At 42.1% G+C, this 20,846-nt stretch overlaps 1 protein-coding gene across 1 annotated transcript; it reads left to right on the top strand.

Annotated features, from left to right (window-relative positions):
• Positions 1-3,508: 3,508 nt before the first annotated feature.
• On the top strand, positions 3,509-8,199 carry MAGEB1 (MAGE family member B1). Its single transcript, XM_060183535.1, has 2 exons — positions 3,509-3,567; positions 6,568-8,199. The coding sequence occupies exon 2, from the start codon at positions 6,628-6,630 to the stop codon at positions 7,678-7,680; it is 1,053 nt and encodes a 350-aa protein (XP_060039518.1). The 5' UTR covers positions 3,509-3,567; positions 6,568-6,627; the 3' UTR covers positions 7,681-8,199.
• Positions 8,200-20,846: the final 12,647 nt, after the last annotated feature.

The following is a 20,846-nucleotide window of genomic DNA, read 5'->3' as shown; positions in this document are numbered from 1 at the left end:
ACTAGCTCGAACTCCTGGACGGGAATCATCCTAAATTCAGCCCAACTGATTTCAGACTGTAATAATCAGACCTGCAGAATCTCTTGGCCACAGCACCTAGATGACAAGTTTGATTAACTAACTAGGAAAAGATGTGTGCACACCAAGGACGTGGAAAGTGAGGAACCAGTCTAGAAACCTGCCACTATGGCGAGTCTGTACTACTGTGGTTATGTTTGTAACTGAGTTTTACTTTCTACTTACAAACATGATGAGTATTGTTATGCTTCCCTCAAAATAAACTGGAGTTGGAGTATTGATTTCGCTGCTTTCTCTACTATTGCAAATGTATGGATTTTAACACATGAATTAGTCGAGAGTATAGGAAATGAAAGAAAACTTTCAAAGGGCTTTTCAGCAGCAAATGTAACATAAATATTTAAATCTGGCATAGCTAGCTCGGTCTGTTGCATTATCTAGGAACATTACTTAATTACACTTCCAATATTTAATTCCGATTATTTGATCCCAGTATCATTTACCACTTCTTCTAGCGTTTGCCCTTCTTTCGTAGCCAGTTAAATGGCTCTGAAAGTGACTGGGATCCATGTGGATTCAGTCGGCTAGGAAGGATCCTCAGTTTCCCCAATGAATGGGGGGAGTCTCAAAACATCACTTTACAGAATTTGAAAATATATAACAAAGAGAAATATTTGTTTATCTTTGACACAGTAATTACACTGTTTAAGAAATGTACCTCAGGCTCAACAAATTCACCTAGAGAATGGTGCTTGTGTGCCTGCTTTGCCATGTGTGCAACCCAGGTTCCAGCCTGGCCCCCACAGCATTGGAGAAAGCCTCGGGGTTGCGGTCTCTCCTCTCCTCTTCCTCCTTCTTTCTCTCTCTCTCTCTCTCTCTCTCTCTCCCTCTCCCTCTCCCTCTCCCTCTCCCTCTCCCTCTCCCTCTCCCTCTCCCTCTCCCTCTCTCTGGCTCTGTCTCTCCACCCCCACCTCTTTTCTCTCAGGAAAAGTAGTCGGGAGTACTGACACCCCAGTGACAAAAAAAAAAAAAAAAAGAAATGTATCTGAATTCCTTAGCTTAACCATGAGCCAGAACTGAGCAGTGTGCAAAAACAAGCACAAGAGAGACAAATGCATCAGAAACTACAGTCTCACCAATATGAAAATGCAAAAAAAAAAAAGAAAGAAAGAAAAAAAAGAAAGAAAAGTAAAGAAAGAGAGAGAAAGAGAAAAAGAAAAAAGAATAGATTGGGGAAAAATAAAAACATGGAGTCTAGAAGAGCACGCACTTCAGTGTGCACGAGGCCCCCCGCCCATCACAAGCAAACAATATACGTAAATGTCACTACAGGCAAGCCCCGGGCAAAGGGGCGCGCTCCAGCAGAGGAGGAGCAGGACTGCAGTCACTCTTTCCATCACCTCCAGTCTGGAAAGAAAACCCACCAAAACAGTTAAATGCGCAGGTGCAAAGACCCGTTCACCCTCCAAGCCCCCCCTCGCCCCAGCTCGCATGCGCAAAAGCCGTGACAGCAAAAATGGTGCAGTTCTAAGTGGCTGAAAAAGAAATATATATATATATATATATATACACACACATACATTAACTCAAGCCAGGTGTGCTCAGGGAGAACAAAAGTATATATGTGTGTATACCAATATGTGAGTTTAGGGCTAAGGTCAATGAGGAGAGAGGAGGACGACAAAAACTGAGCTAGGGTTACAGCCACGTCTGTGTGTGTATATCTGAGCTAGGGGCTTGGCCCGAAGTTCGTGCACATGTGCGCACGAGCCTGTGTGTGCGCATGCTCCTGTATGTGCTGTGCACGATCCTGTATGTGCGCATGTGCTTATGCACGAGCCAGTGTGTGCGCATGCGCCTCTGCATGAGCCTATGTGCATGCGCAGGTAGCCTGTGCGCAGCGCTTAGTCTGAAGTTCCTCCATCCCATAATGAAGTCTAATGCAGAGTCCTCACTTTGTGGTTAAAGAAATCAATCTTCCAACTGCAAAAAGACCAAGATAGGGCTGATGTATTTGTATTTGTACTCCAAAACAATACATGTACACTGGAGATTTATCTCTTCTACTTTTAAATGCTATTCCTAAACTTTTGAATGACTAGGATTATACACCTAGTGGAGTTTATCATAGTAAAAAAAGTAAAAATATTGACAATATGAAACACAAATTGAAAGCTTGGAATGATTTCCTGCCATTCAGAACAAGATAGTGTAAGAGTGGAATATGGATTTTCAGGAAAAAGAAAATTACTCCACTGTAAAGTCTGTGTCATCATGAGTGCTGCTTCACTGCTCATGAATCTTCCCCTTGCAGACGAGGATGGGGTACTTGAACCCAGGTCCTCCCATAATGTAATGTGTGCCCTTCTGCCCAAAGTAATTTATTTTTTTATTTTTTACTATATTTATTGGATAGAGACAGCCAGAAATCAAGAGGGAAGAGATTGATAGAGAGGGAGAGAGACAGAGAGACACCTGCAGTCCTGCTTCACCACTCGCAAAGCTTTCGCCCTGCAGGTGGGGACCAGGGGCTCTAAATCAGGTCCTTGCGCATTGTAACATATGCGCTCAACCAGGTGCGCCACCACCTGGCCCCCCAAAGTAATTTATTAAATCCATCACGATCGGTGGTGGCCTCTGGGGATGGAAATAATCATATCCATAGAAATAACATGTACTAAGTATAACACCCGCAGTATGGAAACCAGGAAAGCCTAGGAAGCCCTGGGCGAAAACGGCAGTCCAGCATCAGCCCTCAAGCCCGGGGAAGTTTCAGCAAGAGGAGGACCTCTGTCCAGTGGAGGCTGCCTAGGTTTTAACAGAGCTGGACCTTAACAAGAATCCCTATGAATACCATGACTGTGACAAGGGGACTCTCCAAAAGAAGTGGGGGAGGAAGGGTAATGAGAGACATGCACTATTCTTTGTACAGCAGACTCAGAAGCGCTACCACTATAAAACCTTTCCCTTTCTGCCTGTGTAAGTTGGCGCTTGCCTAAGAACATCATGCAGTGTACAGCTCCAACTCTGCAAAGGGAGCGAGCACTTTCTGCTTCAGTACAGTAGGGTTCTAAGAGAGGGTCTCCCCCCAAGAGGGCGGGTCCACAGATCCATGCCCAGGCATGGATCCAGACCTAGGCACGAGCGGAGAGCCCTGCCTTCCAACTAGGGGTTCAAAATGGCGGGGGATGTGTTTGTGGCTGTCTGCAGTGGAGGAGGGGCCCTATATTCTGAGAGGCACCAGGGTCAGGACCCCAAATGCAGACCCAGGACCATCATCTCCAAGCAACAACTCCACCCAGTGCATTCCCATGTCAGCTCTAGGAGAGTAGAGGTAGATATGGGCAGATGTCGGCAGATGTGGGCAGAAACGTTCCACCATAATTTCCCTCGCTCCAACATATCCTTGCCATCTACTCTGGGAGACCACGCCCCAAACGTGACCGGATGTGACTTCCGGACTTCCGGTCTACTCCCTCTTTTCGGGCGGCAGCTGACGAGGACGGTTGGATCTTGGAGCTTGGAGCTTGGAAGTGGCGTTTTTGGGGGGTAAGAGTGTCCTACCAGATCTGTGTTGGAATCACGGTGAGGGTCTGGGTGTGGAAGGGACCATCTCCTTCCCATAGTGAAGGTGGACCCGCAGTCCCGCAGGGAGAGCGTGGGGCGTGGGGGGAGGGGTGTAGACGACTGAAAAGGCTTTTTTCGTTTCTTGCCCTCACAGGGGAGAGGGAGTGGGCCTAATGGGCCACAGTCTCGTGTCGAAGGGGCTACCGTTGATTTTAACAACTAAAAAAGTGGGACTCAGATCTAGTGAGGGCGCTTCGCAATGAAGGCAACAGCGCAGTTGCTCTGGGACTGACCCCCTCCCCCCCCTTTGTCGTGTCTAGTTTTCATTTTTCTTTTGAGGGATCAGGGTTCAAATAGAAAAATGTTTTTAGTTAGAGAGGACCACCCCAAAAGGCTGTGAGGAGTCCAAATAAAGTGTTTTTAGTTAAAGGGGACTATCCTACTAAGCGGACGGATAAGTCTTGGTCTTAAATAAAAGTAAAGTCGGGTCCAGGCGATGGTACGCTGGGTTAAACGCACATAGTACTAAGCACTAAGGATCCGCGCAAGGAACTGCGCAGGCGCTGCACAAGCAACTGCGGGGACGCGCGCAAAGAACTGCGCAGGCGCCATGCGAGGAACTGCGCAGGCGCCATGCGAGGAACTGCGCAGGCGCCATGGAAGGAACTGTGCCTTGCGCAGGCACTGTGCAGGATCCAGGTTCAAGCCTCCGGCTTCGCAGCTGCAGGGGCGATGCTTCACAAGCAGTGAAGCAGGTCTGCGACTGTCTTTCTCTTTCTCTCCCATTCTTATCCTCCCCTCTCAATTTTTCTGTTCTTTCCAATAAAAACAAAAAAATGGCTGCCAGGAGCGGTGGATTGGTAATGCCGGCAATGAGCCCTAGTGATAACCCCCCCGGGGGGGGGGCAGGCAGTAGCATTGATGCTAATAAGCAGGCAGACTCCTCAAAATAAGGATCTATGCCGAGCAGCGCCCCTGCTTTCAGATTTGGCCATCCCTGTCAAGAGAGAACCTAACTCTTCTAGATACGAAGGGAGATAAAGGCTTTGCTTTAAGGCATTGAAATTCAGATCACTACAGGAAGGAATTACAAAGCTTAACCTTAAAATAAATCAGAGGGTGAGCAGTAGCACACAGATTACAATGCAAGGACCAGGGTTCAATTCCCTGACTGCCACCTGCAGGAAGGAAGCTCCACAAGTGGTGAAGCAATGCTGCAGTTGTCTGTCTCCCGCTCTTATCGATTTCACTGTCTCTATGTAAATGTTGATTGACTGGCTTATTAATTTAAAAGAAAGAGATTAGGAATTGCCCATCAATGGCGCACCTGGTTAAGCGCACACATTACAGTGAGCAATGTCCCAAGTTCTCACCTGCAGGGGGAAAGCTTCACGAGTGAAGTAGAGCTGCAGGTATCTCTCCTTGCAATTTCTCTCTGTCTCTGTCCAATTAAAAAAAAAAGGAATTGGGGGCTGGGTGGTAATACAGCGGGTTAAGTGTATATGGAGCAAAGCCCAAGGACCAACTCCCCATCTGCAGCCAGCCACTTCACAAGCGGTGAAGCAGGTCTGCAGGTGTCTTATCTCTCCCTCTCTCTGTTTTCCCCTCCTTTCTCAATATTTGTCCTACCCAGCAATAACAATAAAAGCAACAAGGGCAAAAAATAAAAAGGCCTCCAGGGGCAGTGGATTCATAGTGCAGAGCCCCAGTGATAACCCTGGAGGCAAAAAAAAAAGAACTGCCCATCTACCCAATGCTGCAGAAAGCTCTATACTTAAGTCCATTGTATGAAGGGAAAAAGCTTTAGTGATCTTGTACATGATGAGAATGGACACTGTCATCCCTCAAAGCATTAGTCTTTTGAGCCCCCACTGCCTTTCCCCCCTCCTTGTTTATTTATTGCCACCAGGGTTATCACTGGGTCTCAGTGCCTGTATAGCAAATCCACCACTACTCAGCCATTTTTTCCTTTAATTTTTTTCTGTTAATAGGACAAAGAGAAATTGTAAGGTAACAAGAATGTAGAGAGGGAGAGAAACACATCTGCATTCCTCCTTCACCACTTATGAAACTTCCCCCATACAGATGGGGACCCAGAACTTACTTGAACCCAGGTCCTTGAGCAATGTACTATGTGCACTCAACCAGGTGAACCACCCCTGGCTCCCCTACCCTCCCTGATTTTAAAATGGGAAATAGGGCTGGGGAGGTTGGGTACTAGGGAGATTAATAAGTAGAAGTGTCAGACTTACATGCCTGACACCCCAAAGACTGCAGGTTCAATCCCAGGCACCAGCCATATGCTATAACTGAGCAGTACTGAGGTATCCCTCTTCCCCCCCCCCCCGTTAAAAATAAATTATCTCTTAAAACCTCTGAATGGGAGGTGAAGCTGAAAGTTTGGATACCCCAAAATTGGGTGCCAGAGAGGGTGGCCAGTGCTTCAGTGTCCCTAAGTCCACCTTAAGAAATTGAGCCCTTAGTGTTTAGTTTCAACTTGAGTCACGTTTGAAGCCCAGAACTAGGACTTAGGGACCCTACTGAAAAGCCAGGTTTAGTGCTGACAGCCTAAAGTACCCTCTAATTTCCTCCAGTGGTGATCTTAGGGACATAGGTTTGGGGTCTAATGACAGAAACTCCATTCAGCTTAATTGGGAGACTCACCTCTTAGCTCACGACACTGAGTCTCTCTATCTGACTGCCCACCTTGGGAGTCCACACATAACTGTGGCTAGATGAGGACATGTTCACTTCTCTTAAGAGCTCTTGAGAGTCGGGGATGGGGATGAATAACGAGATGAATCTCCTCACCTGTCATTTCTTCCACATGGGTCTCAGGGCACAGGCTGATCTAGAACAAAAGTTTTGTCGGCTCTCAGAGCAGTTTCCCTGCAGAAATTTGCAGAAGTGGTTGCTTACAACCCAAGGTGCTATCTCCTTGTGGAGGAAGGTGCTCACACCTCTTGGTTTTTCCTTTTCCAGGTGCCTGTATCGCCGACTGTCCAGCTTACACTTGTGCCTGCTGTCCCTTGCACAGCCATCATGCCTCGTGGCCAGAAGAGTAAGCTTCGTGCCCGTGAAAGACGCAATAAGGCTCGCAGTAATGCCTCAGATCCCAAGGATGCTCAAGCCAGCACAGCAAAAGGAGAAGAGCCTCCCAGTTCCCTTTGTCCGGTGTCTGAGGGTGCTTCTACCAGCACCCCTGTTGCCGGTGCTCAGGGGAATGCTGAGGAGGCCTCAGTTGCCAGCTGTGCTGATGCAGTTGCTTGCTGCTCAATATCTGCTGAAGGTATTGTGAGCGAAGAGCAGAAAGGTGCGAGCGTCAGCATGGCAGCACCTTCCATTAAGAATATCCCCCATGATGATCTAAGTATGAAGGTAGGGATGTTGATGCACTTCCTGCTGGATAAATATAAGTCGAAGGAGCCCATTACTAAGGCGGATATGCTGAAGATCATCACCAAGAAGTATAGGGGCCAGTTCTCTGAGATGCTCAAGAGAGCCTCCGAGCGTCTAGAGATGGTGTTTGGCCTTGATTTGAAGGAATCCAAGTCTAGTGGCCAATCCTATACCATTGTTAGCAAGCTACAGCTCAGTGGTGAAGGAGCTAGTGGTGGCTGTGGGTTTCCTAAAAATGGGCTTCTGATGCCTCTCCTCGGTGTGATCTTCTTGAATGGCAATGCTGCCTCTGAGAGGGAGATCTGGGAGTTCCTGAATATTTTAGGCATCTATGAAGGCCAGAATCATCTCATCTTTGGGGAGCCCAAGAAGCTAATCACCCAAGATTTGGTGCAGGAGAAATACCTGGAGTACCGCCAGGTGCCTGACAGCGATCCACCTGCCTACGAGTTCCTGTGGGGTCCAAGAGCCTATGCTGAAACCACCAAGATGAAAGTGCTGGAGTTTTTGGCCAAGGTCAATGGTACCAACCCTCGTGCCTTCAGAGCCCATTATGAAGAAGCCCTGAGAGATGAGCAAGAAAGAGCCCAAGCCAAAGCTGCAGCCAGAGCTGCAGCCAAAGCTGCAGTCAGAGCCATCACTATGGCCAAAGCCAACGCACGATCCAAGATGAAGTTCAACACTTACTACCCTTAAGTGAAGAAGGCTGAGGTAGATTTTCCACTTTGTGTTTGATAAATGCTGCCATAGTTTTAAGTGGTGCAAGTGCTGTGGATTTATCTACCCACCTATCTACATATCTGCTTTGTTAGGCATTGGTATATTTCAGATACTGTTTATTTTCATGGACTGTTTATTTTGATTACGAATGCAAACTTATAAACAGCATGGGCTAGAAATGCATTGCTGTTTACCAGGCTTAAGAGCAATAAGCCATTTGTTGTTGTGTAACAGTTTGAAAATCCTTGAATTTTATTTGGGCTCCAGAAGAAGATAATGTGACTTTGGGATAAGGACTTTCTTTGGAATTGTGAAAAAATGTTACAGAGAAAATGGATGTAGTGTTAAAAATAACTTTAAAACATGAGTCACATCATTATTTCCATCTATTCACGTTTGTCTATTCATAAAATTCAAAGATATGTACCTGGATGCTTCTGTAATATTCAGAAATGTAGATCAAACTATGTAGAAATAAATTGCATTCTTTGTTCAGTGTCTGTCTCATTTATCCCATCATAAATTGACCATCTATTATTGTAGTTTCTCTATTAGTAGCAGTGATGAAACCAAGATGATGAAGACCCTCCCTATACCTCCCCATAGAGTTCTGACATCTAAGAATGCTGCTTAGATGAGAATGAAGGTTTGATGAACTCTAAAATCTGTAAGATGTTAAAATCCCTGAGGACAGGGAGGGGGGAGCTCCAGAGGAGAGCTGTGAAGCATAAATTCTCTGAGGCAGAACACTTTGGGGCTTGGGACTTTGTGAATTCCTCCATGGGAAGTACTTTTAAGGTTGCAATATGGTGGCCTAGGTGAGGCTGTGACTGAGAGGACAAGAGTGAATGTCCACCTGGGGGAGAACTAGACACTGAGCTGATGTCCTGTACTCTTACCCACACGAACACAGCATCTGGGCGTTTTGTGCATACTGTCTCCCAAAAGAGTTCCTGAGAAATAAGGGACATGTTCTGCTTGGTGCGATTCCATGGAGCCACTGTGCTGGCATTCTGCCCAAAGCTAGTGAGCCAGAGCTCACTTCATTAATTATGCCATCTTGAATGTAACTTGACAAAACTTAGGCCAAGCTAGATTTGAGTGGTGGTGAAATGAATGAAAATATGGGTGTTTTTGTTGAGAGGGCATTTAGAAAGGAGGGCAATTGATCCCTGGTACAAATTCTGTAAGCTTTGAGTTGAATCCTAAGGAAATCCCTCTCCAAATTAAATGATGTATCTGCTAAGGAGAAAACCTTAATATTTAGTGTTATCACTAAGCATTGGGGCTGACTGGGTCTTTTTTTTTTTTTTTTTAAATCTTTGAGCACTGCGTTATCTCTGACAGTCCTCTTGGGTAAAACAAAATCCTCAGAGAAGAGTGCTTTCTCCTGGGGTGAAACAGCATAATAACTTACTCATTAGAGAACCAGGGTTTGAAGTTCACCATGACAATTGCTATATTTACTAAACTCACATTTCCATAGTCCAATAGAATGGGGCTTACTGAACCCATTTGGCAGATGAGGAACTTGAAGTATTGTCACGTTCATGTGGCTGAGAAATAACAGGGGTTGACAGCCTGGTCAGAATTCCTCTAGAACTCACACTATTGGTCTCCTTCCAGCCTGAAGCAAGCCTGGCTTCTCTTTAATAATTTTCTTTATTATCTTTATTTATTTATTGGACAGAGACAGCCAGAAATCGAGAGGAGGATGAGGTAGAGGGAGAGAGAGACATAGAGACACCTGCAGAACTGCTTTCACCACTCATGAAGCTTTCTCCCTGCAGGTAGGGACCAGGGGCTAGAAGGCAGGTCCCTGCACATTGTAACATGCGCTCAACCAGGTGTGCCACCACCTGGCCCACATAGGCCTGGTTTCTCTTCTCACTATTTCAGTGTTTCTCGGGGAGCAGCAAGAAGGACCCTGTGACCAAAGTACTAAAAGCAGGTCTAAAGGTAAAAAGGGAACATCAGACCCAACTTGGGGACCACTTGTGGACTTCATTACCCTAGGCTCTTCCTGTCCTGAGCCTGGAGAGCTGGCTAGGCCCTCATTCAAGCCGTGACCAGTCTCAGTGCTTCACAGCACTGCTTCTGGGTCTTTCCCAGCATGCCCTCTGTCCAAACCTGAATCACCTATGGACCTCATCTTCCCTGTTTGCTCTTCTGGAAGCTGCACTCTTTCCCAGGGGAACAGGCAGCAGTGAATGGCCTTTACCTTCCCTGACGTAGAGCACCTGAACTCTCTGTAAGAGTGCTTCCTGAGGTATCCCTGGGAGAGCAAGGGCCCCCTCCACTGAATTACTTGCTCCAGACAGTGAAGTTCAGGTAACTATTCCCCTTGGAAATCTCTGCCATATACTTCAAGTCTTTCACTAGCTGTAGATATACTTGTTGTAGATCTAATATGGAATCTACTAGGCTTTGGTTTATTACACTAGGGCTAGGCAGGGATTTTTTGAAACCCTGTTTTTTTTTTAGTGTTCTTTTAAAAATATTTTCATTTATTGGATAGAAAGACACAAATCAAGAGGAAAGGAGGAAATAGAGAGGGAGAAACTTGCAGCATAGCTTCACTGTTCATGAAGCTTCTTCCCCCACCCTCTGCAGGTGGGGACTGGGGGTTTGAACTCAGGTCCTTGAGCATTTTAGTATGTGTGCTAAACTGGGCACACTACCACCAAGCCCAGACACAACTTTGATAGCTGCACAACCCTGATATTTGCAGTAGGATTTTTTTTTTTTTTTTTGCCTCCAGGGTTATCACTGGGGCTCGGAGTCTGAACTATAAATCCACTGCTCCTGGTGGCTATTTTTTCCCCCTCTTTGTAACCTTTGTTGTTTATCGTTGTTATTATTGTTGTTGGATAGGACAGAGAGAAATCGAGAGAGGAGGGGAAGACAGGGGAAGAGAAAGACACCTACACACCTGTTTCACCGCTTGTGAAGCCACCCCGCCCCCTGCCGGTGGGGAGCCGGGGGCTGGAACCAGAATCCTTGGGATGGTCCTTGTGATTCACGCCATATGCGCTTAACCCGCTGTGCTACCATCTGCCCCCTTCCACCCCGCAGTAGGATTTTAATGATGGTGTTTCATTTGAATTTAGCCACTGACCCATAAACAGATGAGTAAGTTAATTAAAAGGTCAAGGACCAGAACCTCCAGAAGTCAAAAGAAGGCCCTGCAGCCTATCGAAAGCCAAGTGCCAGTTTTTTTTGTTTGTTTGTTTGTTTGTTTACCTCCAAGGTTACCGCTGGGGCTCGGTGCCAGCACTACAAATCCACTGCTCCTGGTGGCCATTTTTCCATTTTATTGGATAGGACAGAAAATGAAGATAGAGGGGGAGTGGAAGACATCTTCAGAGCTGCTTCACCGCTTGTGAGACGACCCCCCTGCAGGTAGGAAGCCACGGGCTCAAACCGGGATCCTTGTGAGGGTCCTTGCGCTTCATACTATGTGCCCTTAATCCGGCGCGCCATCGCCGGACCCTCTATTTTTTATATATATATGGAAATTGTTTTACATCTGAACCCAGTTAGAAGCTGAACTATATACTAACTCAATTCAACCTCTTGCCCTTCAAGTAGTGTCATCTTTTCATGCAGGTGGAAGGAGGGGAGGGTGGAAAAGCCAAGAGTTGGTGGGGGCAGTCAGGGAGGTCGGTGAGGGACCCCATTTCATCCCTCCTTTAAAACTACGGTTCTTTAAAATTCCTCCTAGAACAAATTTCCTATTCTCAACTAGTCTTAATGTTTCAAGAGGCCAGCAGGATTTGAGCCCCTGAGGCTGTCCTTTTGTTTTCCAGAGTTGTCCATTAGTATATTAACTACTGGAGTTCAGTTTCAGGTCATCTCCTTGCCATCAACACTCTGCCCAGGGCTATTTCCTGCACCCCTGTTCTTTTAGGGCGGGTTTCACTCCCTTCTACTCTTGGGTGGTTGAAGAGGAAGGCCTATGGCCTTCTTAGGGAAGTCACAATGTAAACAAACATTTGATGAGGCTGTTTTCCTAAAAGCCGCCCTTGAGCAGCTTTTTGGAGGTGCAAAATATTCCCTTGGCAGGTGTGGTAGCTTTGAATACAACGGAAGAACATCTTACCACCTCATAATTGTTAATTCAGTGTGCCTAATGGCACCTGTTCAGGAATGTTCTGTCAGCTATGATTTTTGTTGTTGTCACTGGAAGTTCACCATTCTGGGTCGTGTGTGTGTGTGTGTGTGTGTGTGTGTGTGTGTAGAGAGAGAGAGAGAGAGATAGAGAGAGACAGCTCCTGTGCCATGGTACTCCCTTGTGGTATACTGGGGTCTCAAATGGGTCATTTGCATTGCAAAGCAGGCACCCACTCAGGTAACCTATCTCTCAGGTCCCTGTAAATTTAACCATACCCTCAGCCTACTGAGGTTACTACAAATAAAAATGCTGAAATGTGCACCTGTGTAACAAAGAAAGAGCCCTTCTTATTGGCATTTACAGAATGCTTGAAAATTTGAAAGGGAACTTTTATTTGAAAATGTCTGTTACTCAGTATACACTAGAACAATTTATTGAGAGATAAACAAAATCTCTCCCTTTACAACGCTCATCCAAAATTTAACCTCCTTCTCACAACAACCATAGCTAACAATCTAGTATATGGTTTTAAAGCTAATTCAAAGTGATTCCATACATAATGTGCTGTAAAGCATATACTGTATTTTTTTAATAGTTATTTTTATTTATTTATTCCCTTTTGTTGCCCTTTTTGTTTTATTGTTGTAGTTATTATTGTTGTTGTCGTTGTTGGATAGGACAGAGAGAAATGGAGAGAGGAGGGGAAGACAGAGAGGAGGAGAGAAAGATAGACACCTGCAGACCTGCTTCACCACCTGTGAAGCGACTCCCCTGCAGGTGGGGAGCCGGGGTTCGAACCGGGATCCTTATGCCGGTCCGTGTGCTTTGCGCCACCTGCGCTTAACCCACTGCACTACAGCCCGACTCCCAATATACTGTATTTTTAAAAATATTTATGTTCATGAGAGTGACCAGAGCAGTGACTAACCCTGAGGCCCCTGGGGTCCCAAGCATGCTCTGACATGTTGAGCTAGCTCCCAAGCTCCAAACTACTTTTTTTTGTAGTGGTTAGGGGCTTTTAACTCTGAGACAACTTTTTTAGCTAGAAAGAGGACAGAGCACCACAGCACTGAAGCTTCCCAGTGCCACAATACTCCTATGTGGGATACCAGGAGCTTGAACCTATCCAGCAAAAGACATATTCTAAGGTGAGCTATCTCACCAGCCCAAATTAATTGAATGTTAACATCGCAAGAATATGGACACTAAAGATAACCTAGTACTTAAACTAAAATATAAAGCAGGAGAAATAGTTTCTCAGGGAGGGTTCCTGCCTTGTCATGTGGACCTCGGAGGTTCAAATAACCAGCACACCATTCATAGTAGTTAAGTTAATAAAATGATATTATTTTTATGGTTGGGAGGTGGCACAGTGGATAAAGTGTTGGGGCTATCAAGCATGAGGTCATGAGTTTGATTCCTGGCTGCATGTATACCAGAGAGGTGTCTGGTTCTTTCTCCTATCCCTCTCATTAATAAACATTTAAAAAATAAAAAATAAATAGATTGATACTAATGTTTAATCACTAGCTGTGGTTATCAGAAAATCTTATTAACGTCAATTCTTCATTTTCTACCTGCATGAGATCTCTCAATAGTGTGATGTCTTTTACTTTATTTATTTATTTATTTATTTATTTATTGGTCATTAATAGCTAAAGAGTGGAAAACTGAGGAACTCAGCTTTGATCACATCTCAAACTAAGTAAAATTTAAGGATAATCTGGTATACAGACATACCTCTTAATTTACTCTTTATAAATTCAAGAATGTTCAATGAATTAATCAAAAAAGTAATACAGGAGAATTGATGGTGTAATTTGACACTGCTGCATAATCACACTGTTTTCACATATATTTATAAAAATATAAAGTATTTAACTTAATTTTTCAAGTTTTAATATTTTATGTCATAACTATTTGCCTCAATATATTTCATTTTTATAGATAGAAATATTGGGAATTTATTATTGGATTTGTGCATTTGGGACTACTTGGACTTCCTTTATTTTGTACCAATTTACCTTTGAAATTTAGCATAATGTTTGTTCAAATACATAATACATATATGTCTGGAGCAGCTTTTTTTGTTTGTTTGTTTTTTCTGCCAGGGTTACTGCTGTGACTCGGTGCCTGCACTACGAATTCATTGTCCCTGGTGGCCATCTTTTTCCCATTGTTGTTGTTGTTGTTGTTGGACAGGACAGAGTGAAATTGAGAGAGGAAGGGAAGACAGAAAGGGGAAGAGAAAGATAGACACCTGCAGACCTGCTTCACCGCTTGTGAAGCGACCGCCCCTGCAAATGGGGAGACGGGTGCTTGAATTGGGATCCTTGCACTGGTCCTTGTGCGCCACCGCCTGGCCTCGTGGAGCAGCTTTGTACTTAACTCTTGCTATATGTAAAACATCTATTTTACTTCTCTGTGATTAGAATTAATAATATGAGTCAGAATTATGCCCTGCAACAGTATACATTTCTAGCCTAGCCATATTTTAGATTAAATAGGTTATCTGGCCTTAAAAACTAGTTATTCTTAGTGATTTCTTCTCACTTGGGAAAGGGTACCCAGAATTCTGAGCAAACAACTGTGTAACTAAATATATAGTCTAAAAATCGCATATAAATTGGGTTCTTCTCAAAATAAGAGAAAATCATTAGGATCTGATTCTTCTGGAATAACAGAAAACTAAGACAATGATAACTCAATCAGCATTTAGATTATCACCTCAAGATTTCAAACTAAACTGCAAGGAGAGTACATATTATAGTGTTTATACTCTAGAGTGCTGTTATGTCAATTTTCAGTTCATTCTTTTTTTTTTTTTCACAAAAGTGAAAAAAAATGACAACAATAATAACTACAACAATAAAATAACAAGGGCAACAAAAAAAAAGAAAAAAGAAAAGAAAAAAGCCTCCAGGAGTAGTGGATTCATAGTGCAGGCACCAAGCCCCATCGATAACCCTGGGGGCAATATATATTTAAAAATATTTTTCAGTTCAAGTTAACTGTACATTCTCTTGCTAAAGCCAATGCAGATTCTCTGTCATATTGGTATAATTAAAATCCCCCAAAATGTTTAGACTTATTTATTGGCTCAATGATTCCACATCTGGAAGTCTAGAGAAAGGTTTCTCTTCTGTGACTTTGCTGCATATGACATTGTTGTAACTTTTCTCTCCTTTGCTAAATATTCTGCTGCCTTGACTTCAGCATTCGTCAAGATGGACTAGGTTAGAGTGGCAAACGAATCCTGAAATCTAGCATTTTTATCACTGAATAAACATGAAAATATAGTAAATTATTAGAACAAAATGTAATAGACAATGAGAATGTATAGCCTGTAGGGCCTGGGGGAAACTGCTTCAGGCTGTGAGTTCACAGGTTTGGTAGAACATGTTTCTTCTGAGATACTGGTTGAAGGCTCAGCCACTTCCAGGGAGTAGTTTTTGTTGTTGTTTGTTTTTATGGAGTTTAAGAGGGCCATGGCAAACAGTGCATTCCATACCAAAGCACTGCTCCTGTCATAGTCACTAATGTACGGTCAAAGTAAGTCACATGCCAAGCCAGGTGTCACAGTGACATGGGAGCACATGCTTCTCAACATAGTGGATGTTTGGATGTATGTTTCTTCAGAAAGGTGAAGAATTAAGACCAATCATTTGACCTACCACAAAATATATAATACTGCTCAGAATTCATCCCATCCTCTATATCACACTGCCAGCACTTTGGTTCTTCTCTTTGAATTTTTTCCCATATTAGTTTTAAAAAAATGAAAGAAAGAAAAGAAAAGAAAAAGAAATAAAAAAGGAAAAACAGAAACCTCAACTATTAACTGTATTTCATTCTTGTCCCTATCCTGTGCATTCTACACATATATGTCAGTATCATCTTTGTACATCACAAATTCAATTGTTTCTCTCACTGCTATGTTTAAAATTGCTAGCTGTGAAACACACACACACACACACACACACACACACACACACACACACACACACACTCCTTTGCTTGTTATAAGAGATCACTCTACTCTTCTTGTCCTGGCTTTAGTCTCTTTGCCACAGTTTTTAACACTCACCATCTGGTCATGACAGAACTTGTTGTTTACTAAACAAATACAAGACAGAATTCTGTACTTGGAAGATCATACTGCAAGTATATAAACATGTCTGACACAGTTAATACAAAAGAAAAGCTTGGCAAAATAACTGTAAAAGGCCTTATCCGTGGCAATATTATTTTCTAGTTTACTAGACTTTGTTAGCCTAATAAAATAATTGGGAAAGCAAATTACTAGGACAATTTGTCCTCTGAGCTATTTCTAAGACCGAAAAAGTTTATTTTTTCTATTGTGCCCTTTCCTGTCTGTATATAACAATTTTTCTCATGTAACTTTTATCCTGTTTTGAATATCTTGCATAGTCTATATTTCGGTTATTATCCTGAAATTTTCATTTCAGATGACCTATTAAATTAGAACAGAATTCTGGGAAATAGCATTCAGCTTGGTCAAGTTTACCACACATCACAATTTACTACAATAGGTTTGGGGCAATCTGTTCCCATCCTCTTTGTAGAATTTGGTGATGGGAACATTATAATTTATAGAAAAAAGACCAGTGTAGTACCATGCATCATTAAAAAAACATCTAGGAAAGTTCTCAATGAACAAAACACTGAAGTACTTTATGACAAATTATTTTCTTTTTTATTGGGAGTCAATAGTTTTTAGTAAATAATTCAAGATAGCAACAACTTAAGAGTGATTTTTTCAACAAGTTCTGATAATTCAGAAAATTAACAACACTAATATTCCACTCCTCCCCCCAAAAAAATTTATGTAACTTTTGAAAAGTAGTTGTGGCTTTAGATTCTGGTGGTAATTCACAGATGAGTGGACATCAGTTTATCAGAAATCTTCATTAAAGTATTTGCTTTTGTGAATCAATTTTGGACTTCATTTTCATTAAATTAAATGATTTGGAAGATCTTTGATGTCTTTTCTGATTATCCCACTCTGATTTTATGTCCTAGCATATTATATTCTTAGGCATACCAAGAATACCAGAAAGCTAAATTTCTACTTAGAAAAGCTTGAACTTGGTATGGATTTAGAGAAAAAAAAATTTTTTTTCAGTCTTACACAGCCAGGTGGCAGTGTTGCTTCTTAGGTAGTTATCAGAGGTTAGGTTTGGAATTGGGGTTAGGGTGTGAATCTAGTTTGGATTATACTGTTGACCCCAATTCATCTGCACCTCATTTCTTTCCAGTCATGCCACTGAAGCAGAAACATACATCTGCTTCCTTAATTTTTACAAGTATTTTTATCTTTTTAAATATGGCTCTTGATTTCGCAGATGAAAAGGATTTGTCTGATAGATTATATGAGGAAGAATTAAAATAGTTCCTATGGAAAGACATCATCAAGAAAGCAATCCTAAGGCCATTTCAGCAGATTCTGTGAAAACTGATTTGAAACCTACAGCAAAAGAAAACTTTAAGTAGTATAGTTCAATCCATATGACTTCAGGGTAATTAGTGAAACCCCAATTAATCAGAAACTTGCTAGGCAGTAGGGTGATCTGACTAACAGCCTGGGAAGGTACAAAATAGCTGTGTAATGAAGTGGATCTGAGTATAATGTGTAAGATTGCTCCTGGGATTGTACAGAAATCCATTATTTAGACAGATGCTGTATCTTGTGGACAAGAGATCTTTAGAACTGAAAATACTGTATTTTTCCCATCTGATTCTACTTCCTGACTCCATGGACCAAGGATTAAAGAGCAGCACTAAAGAGAATGTTTCAGAAAACTTTCTAAGTCTAATTTGCTATCTGTCATCAAGATGAGGAATATACTGTATTATTACAGGGCTTCGTTGCACATCGTTTGTGATCCTCAGAAAACAAAGCCTGTTTCGAGCAGGAAGAACACTTACTACCCTCCCCCTTTCAGAAGCGATGCATATAAAGCTTCAAGATGTGAACTGTTAGACTGCATTGCAGGCACTAGCAGCACATGAAGCCAGTGTTCTTTCATTTGGGGTACCTACAGGAGTTTCCAGGTATACATACCCAGGTTTTAGCTAAAGATTCCTCTTTAATTTTGCTGACAGTTGAGAATTTCATGTGCACATTAATGGGGAATTAATCAGCTTTGCCAATGACATTAAGCACATTTTTGTCTGAATGAACCTCTCAGAGATAAATAAGTGCAAGCAGCAGCTGTTGCTTATTAAAAATAAGGCATTTTCACTCTAACAACAAGAGTTAGCTGCAGGCATGAGAGAAATAAGCATCTTCCTTGGTGGAAAGACTCCAGAAGCATTCAAATGACTTACCAAAAGATATAGGTATTATCTCATTTGCTTTCCAGCTCTATCACACCTTCCCTCAAAGATCCCATCCATTCATTTGGCCTGGTTTTTCAATGTTGCACTGTAAGGCTAGAATCTTCTCCTTCTGGTCCTGTCTGCTCTCCCACCTGGGAGAATGGCAATGAGGCCAGCTATCTATTTATCAATAAGAAAAATAGTGGTAAATATGAACTATTTTCAAAATCTGTGGAAAACAATCTGTATATATCATTTCATATATTTTAGAAATTACATATAATTACATATAAAATATGTGTTCTATAAAAACACACATTTCAAGCCCAGTTCTGTCACAAAACTACTTAACCAATTGACTTAGTTTATTTAGTTACTGAGATGTTCTATTCTCAGAGTCATAAATTGAGACGGTTCTTCTAATTTCTAAGGTCTCTTCTCACTCCTGAGTTATGACTTGTTCAGTTTCCTGGGGATAGTGCCAGTTCTAGCACCAAAAGCCCCAAGCCCAGGGAAATTTCTCACTCTTGTGGTTTCTGCTACCATTCTATGATTACATGGAAGAAGGAAGCTATGGGGAAGAAGTGAAGTAGGAGATAGATCCTGAAGTATTCAAATAGGTAGGAAATAAAGGATTTCTATCAAAATAGATACACGACCAACAGCATACTGAGGTAGTGATTAGCATGTCACACAGACAAAAAGGATACAAGATAAAAACAGGGAAATAAATGTACATAGAACCATGTTATGGAGAATTAAACATCAGAATTTAGACTCAATGTGAATTTTGATGAAGAGTTCTTACAATGCCATAGAATGTTTGTAAGAGAGTAAAACTACTATAGAGTATCCATTGAATGCTTGCTATTTTCCAAGCTCTGTGCTAATCCTTATTAAATAACACCACTTTTTTGTCATCACTAGGGAATCAGTGCTCCAGGATGGTTTTTTTCCAGAGAGAAATACAGAGACATACATAGACAGACAGGAGAGAAAGATACTACAGTACCTAAGCTTCCGTTACTACTTTGGGGGTCAGGCTGGAACCTGGGTTGTGCACATGACAGAGCCAGTGTACTGTCTGAGGGAGCCATTCACACTAGACTACATGCCTACACACAGAAGTGCAATTATTAGCGCAGTATGAATGGTGGAAAAGGTGATGCTATAAGGGCACTGCCAAATGGAGTCAATGAGAAGGCAACTTAATTTAAATACCGATTTAAATATTTGTCTTTTTAGGAAAGTGTCTATATACTCCATTACAGATCCCCTTACTGCAGCCCCATTTTAAAGAGGAAAGCAAATGTGGGAAAGAAGGATGCGTTTAGAAAAGTACATTTACTTTCATAATGGCAAGGTAATGTGCACTGGGTTAAAATTTAAAAGTAAATGTAATATCCATAATGAGGCTTGAGAAATTATCTTTTTTACAATGAATGAACATATACCTTTCTAATTTTCTTGGGGAAGTTGAATATTTAAAAATAGGCTATACTTTGTATTGCTAATCCTTCTAGACTGTATATATATATATATATATATATATATATATATATATAGTCATGATTTTTCTCCTTATTAATCACTCAGTTGTGGAGAGAGAATAGTGCAAAGTAATTGATTGTTTGAAGTCATTCCATTCTACATTTAAATATATCTGATACTAGAGGAATGGGGGAGTTACACATTGGAAGAATTTTTTAATCTATTCCCTTATGATTAGCAGTATTATAGAAACCATTGTAGAGATGAGATAATGTGTTTCACTAATTGAATTTCATTCTATCAGTTGCATTATGTTCACACAGAAATATTGAAGTGATGAAATTAATTTTAACCATTTGTCCTGAAGACAGAATTAAAAGTATACTTTATCTTTGAGGTTAGGCACTGGCTTTTAAACTTCTTTAGAAGTTCAGATTTCTCTTGAAAATGTCAGCTTTAAAGAAAGTTTCTATCACCAAAATATTTTAGGTAAAATCTAGTAGAAAACAAAGTGCTAACATAGTAACTATGCAAAATAGCTTTCATGGCTGAGACTCCAAGGTCCCAGGTTCAGTCCTCAGCACCACCATAAGACAGAACTAAGCAGTGCTCTGGCAAAACAAAATGAAATAAAACAAAGTAAAATAAAAAAGTAAAAAAGACACACACACACACGCACACCGCACACACACACACACACACACACACACACACACACAGAGAGAGAGAGAGAGAGAGAGAGAGAGAGAGTTTGAACTCCAGGGAACATAATCTTTGGATTTTCTCTGAGATTTATGGGCTCTACACCCCACAGACACTACTGAACCTCTCTGTCCACTACCTCCATGGCTTTTAACTGGACTCAACTTGGCTTCTACTCGGCTTGCCATACATAGATACCTTAACTTTTACTCTTCTGCACCAGCCACCGCACCTCCAGAAGATCCCTCCCTGCACCTTGTGCCCACTTTCTGAGTTTGCCTCCAACCTGTGCCCTTCATAGTTTCCCCCCATTGGCATCTGAGTATTCCCTGATGCTTTCAAAAATATTATATATTTATTTTAATGAAAGAGAGATACAGAAAGAAAGATCCATAGAGAGACCAGACACTGGTCAGCTCTAGTTTATGGTGGTGCTGGGGTGCTGGGGGTTGAACCTTAGGCATATAAGTCTTTTGCTGAACCACTGTTATCT

This window comes from Erinaceus europaeus, chromosome X (assembly GCF_950295315.1).
Source record: "Erinaceus europaeus chromosome X, mEriEur2.1, whole genome shotgun sequence".
NCBI classification, from domain to species: Eukaryota; Metazoa; Chordata; class Mammalia; order Eulipotyphla; family Erinaceidae; genus Erinaceus; species Erinaceus europaeus.
Note: the sequence above shows the minus strand (reverse complement) of the source record. Positions and strands in the feature narration are given on the sequence as shown.

Bases quoted from the DNA above. Each gene is read 5' to 3' on its own strand.
- MAGEB1 (XM_060183535.1), top strand. From the start codon at position 6,628: ATGCCTCGTGGCCAGAAGAGTAAGCTTCGTGCCCGTGAAAGACGCAAT.